The sequence below is a fragment of the Python bivittatus genome, unplaced genomic scaffold (genome assembly GCF_059951505.1).
Source record: "Python bivittatus isolate LINGU-HERP-01145 unplaced genomic scaffold, Pbiv_v1 ctg000470_np1212, whole genome shotgun sequence".
Classification (NCBI taxonomy): Eukaryota; Metazoa; Chordata; class Lepidosauria; order Squamata; family Pythonidae; genus Python; species Python bivittatus.
In genome coordinates, this window is record NW_028277065.1 from 1,536,618 (window position 1) to 1,542,213 (window position 5,596).

Sequence of the window (5,596 nt, forward strand, 5' to 3'; positions counted from 1 at the left end):
ATTTATTTCAAGAATAGAAGAACTGAGACAAGCTACATTTAAGCTGGAGATTTTGAGCTAATCCAGATAGCTGCTTTTGCTCAGCTTTCTTCTTGTCCTGGAACTGAGAGGAACTTGTATTGCCCTAAACATTTTGACTCCTACAGTGCACCCTTCCTGTGCATCCAAACTGGGATTCTGCTATGCTGCTGTCCAGACAAGCCTGCATTACCCACTACTGAAGTGAGTAGTATATCCCCAATTGTAATACAAATGTACCCACTGTGGGAAAAGCTTCCATCACTCATACAAAATGGGTGCCAGAGTTAGTCCTTGTATGGCTGGAATATTCAATCAGATTATTATATTTCCTCTCCTCCCTTCCAGGGAACTGTTCACTTATCAATTTAATGACCGCTAGATGGTAGCAAACAGCTGGTTTCTCTTGACTGAAACATAGTGGTTGCGTGGATTCAGACTTCAAGTGCAATCCATGGATGTGGTCTTGGGGTTTGTGTGTGAGGGGGGCAGATTAAACTGTGGAGTGTTCTCAAGTACATCCACCTATTTCTTCTCCCTGCCCCTCTCCCCCCAAATCCAGGGATTATTTTCTTATCAGCTAGTTGATTTATAGCACACTAGGTGGCAGCAAACTGAGTTTTCTGTATTTCTTGATCATCTACTTAATTTATGCAGTTGAGATATACCCTCTGGTAAGTTTTGTTGAAGAATTGGGAGTCTGAGAAAGGGGTTTTACTGTTAATGTAGATAAGCTGATCTTGTCTTCAAAAGACAGTGAATCAAAAGGGTGCAAAAGTCAGCTTTTTCATTACCCCTTTAATGGAGTAAAATAAAATGTTATGTCCAACAAATGCATACAGAGAGAGGAGAGGGCATATCAGCAAAATGAATATCCTGGATCGTGACTTCGACAATTAACAATGTATGCATGCAAAACCTGCTTTTCAAGTGAATGAATTTATTCCACATCTTACCTAGGTAAGATCTAGGCATGTAAATAAGTAAATTATAGGAACCGTATGTAAGCAGAGCCCAGCGTAAAAGAGACTGTGAAAGAATGTTAATAGTTGGGTATTCTCCATGGTGGTACTGGAAAAGCAGAGAATTGTACTGGAATGAGAGCTAAATAGGTTTACAGCTCATTGTGATGAAAGAAAAAGGTTCTGATGAAATAAAGTGGGGAGGCTGATTCACAAATCATCACATAGAAATATTTTGGAAGAAGTACATGCTCACTTCTACAGCTCACCACCAACATACTTTGTACAGATCCCAGCAGGGACCAGGTCATTTCAAACTTGCCTCAGTAACATAAGTATCTGAAGTTGGTTAGCAAAGGAAATTGAAAATGTTGTTTTGAGGCGAGGATAGGTATATCTTGCTGGGAGCTGGAGAACTGGGGAACTGGGAACTGCTGGGGAAAAGTGTGAGAAAAAAATAGAGCCCTTGCATTGTCTTTGCTCAAGGAGCAAAGGATATTCTTTCTTTCTTTCTTTCTTTCTTTCTTTCTTTCTTTCTTTCTTTCTTTCTTTCTTTCTTTCTTTCTTTCTTTTTCTTTCTTTCTTTCTTTCTTTCTTTCTTTTTTTCCAAATCTCAGAGTATTTGCCTGCCAGTTTCTCATTAAAAGGTAATATTCAAGAAATGGGAATCAGAGAACTGACTTGACTTTGCTACTGATCCTTTCCCCAGCATGACATGCAAAAGGGTTGCAAACATATTTTATCCCAATCCATATGTGCTAATCCAGGGATGAGTTTTCAAGCAGAAGTGTCTTTTGCATTTGCACGCATATGTTTAGAACACTGTGAAATGGTCTCTAAGTAACCCTACCAATCCCTTGAAATCTTTGCACTTCTTATGCTAGATGATAGATGCACAAAAGATATCCCAAGGACACATTTTAATTTGTCTTTATTTAAAACAAAATATTTACTACTACTACTACTACTACTACTACTATTATTATTATTATTATTATTATTATTATTATTATTTTCATCTGACACCTGCAGAGAACATGGCCATTGACATGGTGGCACCATGGTGTGGGAATCAAAACATGGCCAGGATTTTTAAAAGCTTTCTACAAATTTGTAGGTGCAGAGACAGGAAGGCAAAATAATTTGTATTAAACCTTAATTTTTTACAATATTGGGAGTGGGGTAGAAATGTTCCCCTTGAAATCCACAACCCAAAGAAAAACCTCCCTCATGGATTTTGTGTTGGCAACCAGTGTCTTGGTATTGATATGGCATATATGAGAAGCTTAGTGTATTGTTTCAGGGGTTCTTGGAGAAAGGGATCTGTGGAGTTGTGATTCTCTGGAGCAGTTAGCTTCTCTGCAGCTCCTTATTTCTTGTAATCTGTGTCCTGAGGAGCCCTTAGAATGAAGGATTGAGACAAACACCTGCTGCCTATGGGGGGTTAGAAGGAAGAAGGTGGAGAAAATGCTGAATCTTCAATATTGCGGAAAAAACACAGATATAAGTTGCCAATAGGAAGGTAAATCAATTAATTTAACACCGAATTGTAAAACAAACAACAGAACTTGAGGAACTTTACAATCAGTTCAGAGCTACCTTTTGTACCAGAGGAGTATCAGACAAAAATCTGTCCAAACTTAGTTTGGTTGAATTTGACCAACAAGCTGGTTTCTATTTCCAATCATAAATGCCATTAGAGGAGAGAGAAAGACAGAAAGCAAGCAGGCACCCTGAAGAATTGTCTGTGAACTAATACACTTGAAACATTCAGCTTTAACACAGAAAACATGTAGGTGTAAATTATTTGGCCCCAACGTACTTATACAGTTAAGATCCACTTCCATGATCTTTATAAGAATGGTTGGAATCATCCTAGAAGATGCTTTAATTTGGAGAATATTTTCCAAACTGATTTTTGTATATCCACATTCCTTAAACTATAAATGATGGGATTTAGAACGGGTGGCAAAACAGTATACAAACAGGCAGAAACCAAATCCACAATGGGAGTTGAAAGTGTTTTTGGAATCATATATGAAAATATAACTGTGGCAATAAATAAGGAAAACACAGTCAGATGAGGAGTGCAGGTTGAGAAAGCTTTATATCTTGCTTGAACTGATGGAATCTTCAGCACTGCAGAAAAGATATATCCGTAAGAAGCAAACAGGAGTCCAATGCAAAATATACCTACATTGACCCCAAGGACCACAGTGATAATCTGATGAACTTTTGTATCGGAGCAAGAAATCTTTTGTAATAGAGGCATATCACAGAAATATTGTCCAATCTTATTGGATCCACAAAAGTTCACCCTGAAAGTCAGACTAGTTTCTAGCATTGCATGGATCAGGCTGCTTATCCAGGCCGCAGCTGCCATCTGAATGCAGGCACTCCAGTTCATGATCATATTGTATTGCAGAGGGTGGCAGATGGCTACATATCGGTCATAGGCCATGATGGTGAGCAAAAAAAGTTCCCCTCCAGCAAACGTGACAACTAAGAAGACCTGTGCAACACATCCGGCAAAAGAAATCACATTGTTTTTTGTTATTGAAACAGCTATGGATTTAGGAACTGTAGTAGAGATGTAGCAAACATCCAAAAATGAAAGGTTGGCCAAAAAGAAATACATGGGGCTGTGAAGATGGTGATTTATGGCCACAGCTGTGATGATAAATAAATTCCCCACTACAGCTATTAAATAAACAAAGAGAAACATCACAAAATGCAGAACCTGCATATCACGATCCTCTGCAAATCCCATGAGATGGAATTCAGTCACAGTGGATTGGTTGCCCATTTCATTTATTCCAGAATATTCTGCAAAGAACAGATTACAGAATAGTCAATGATTTATTACCTGGATGTGCATAAATTTTTTTTGGGGGGGGGTCTTTTTCTCCATAATTACCAATATCCTCATGTGAGAAAAAAGCTAGAATATTTTGAGATTAATAAATGATTTGACTGCTTTATGATCAACTCTCTTTGCCATTTTTAAATATTAAATCTCAGCCTTCTTAACCTTGAATCACCAGCATTTATATTCCTTTTGAGGCTACCTATGTATCTATCTGCCTACCTGTGTTTTGGCAAGAAATTAATTTGGTCACAGTGACTTGGTTTTCCATCACATTAATTCTTTTTGGGGGGGGGGTGAGGGGGGAAGAATGGTTTAAAGAATACCCAGTTAATCCTGGATACATATTTGAGGATAACAATATTGTTCTAAAGAATTAAAAATATTTCCACACAACAGAATTTTGGAATCTTTGAACATCCAAAAAAAAAAAGATGTATGTTAACATTTAGTTTTCTTGCCCTTTTATGATGTTGTTCCACAGTTTACCAAACCCTGAATGTACTCCTAGCATCAGTACACCAGGTCTGTCTGTCTGTCTGTCTGTCTACCTACCTACCTACCTACCTACCTACCTACCTACCTACCTACCTACATCTTCCAAAAATGTTTCTGCACTTTGACATGCAATTACTTCTAGGATTAAAGTGATATAAGCATCCACAAGGGAGGGTTGGGGGCAATAAGTGATTAAACAAGTTCATAACATCCCAATGAAAGTCCTGTGATTTATGTAGCTGCTTCCAACAGAGGATCACAAATATGAATGATCAGGATTTCAGATGTGACATTACAGCACAAATGTCTTTTGTTCCTAATCTTGGTTAGCTCTACATGCCTATGAACAATGTCGGACTAAGAAGTCTTGACTCACTCCATCATCCTTCCATCCATCCATCCATCCCTTACCCATCCATCCATCCATTCAAGAAAAAAAATATTAGGAAAAGTACTGAAACATATAAACCAGAAGGACAAATTTTATGTTGAAAAAAGAAAGAGTGAGGGCAAGACACATTCAGTGCTCCTGATATTCCTCCCATCTACTGTACATTCACCTTTTGTAAACTGTACATAAATCTATATAATCTACCTACTAAGTTCTCAGACTAAGTGCTCTTGGGATTTTTGCTTGTAACTGAAAGAAATGAAATTTTGACTTTGAGAGTTGATATTTAGAATTGTTTTTGCTATAAAAATATTGTGTTTTATTGATATCACTGGAGTGAGAAGTTAATGTATTATTTTACTTATAACTGTATCAAAGAAACTTGGAAGTTGTTCTTTTCTTATTTCCTGTCTCTTTTTCTCCATCCCCCCTTTTTTCTTTCCTTCCCCACCCTTCTTTATCTATTTCTTGCTTTTCTACTTTTCTTTTGATGTTTTTGTGTATTTTATTCTTGTTTGAAAATTAATAAAATTCTTATAAAAAAATAGAAAATAAAATAAGTTCTCAGACTAAGTAGGACAGCAATCTCTTGCAAACTTGCATAAGATTAAGTCCTGTTGCATATTGAGCAAATCCATTATTAATTGAATGGTTCTATAAGTTACATATGTCATAAAAAAGGATTCCCATTGATGCCTACCATGAATCTCTGTTTTACCAAAAATTATCAATGTATTATATTTACCCTACACTTAATAAACAAAATGGGGCACTTCTGTGCATGCTGAAGTATACTTTTTTTTTCACAACAAAATACAAAAGAGTTATAAACACTACTTTAATACTACTCCATTGTTTCAA

At 36.9% G+C, this 5,596-nt stretch overlaps 1 protein-coding gene across 1 annotated transcript; it reads right to left on the reverse strand.

Annotated features, from left to right (window-relative positions):
• Nucleotides 1-2,850: 2,850 nt before the first annotated feature.
• Nucleotides 2,851-3,786, reverse strand: LOC112541996 (olfactory receptor 14A16-like). The gene has a single exon (XM_088142965.1). The coding sequence runs from the start codon at nt 3,784-3,786 to the stop codon at nt 2,851-2,853; it is 936 nt and encodes a 311-aa protein (XP_087999091.1).
• Between the last annotated feature and the right edge of the window lie 1,810 nt (nt 3,787-5,596).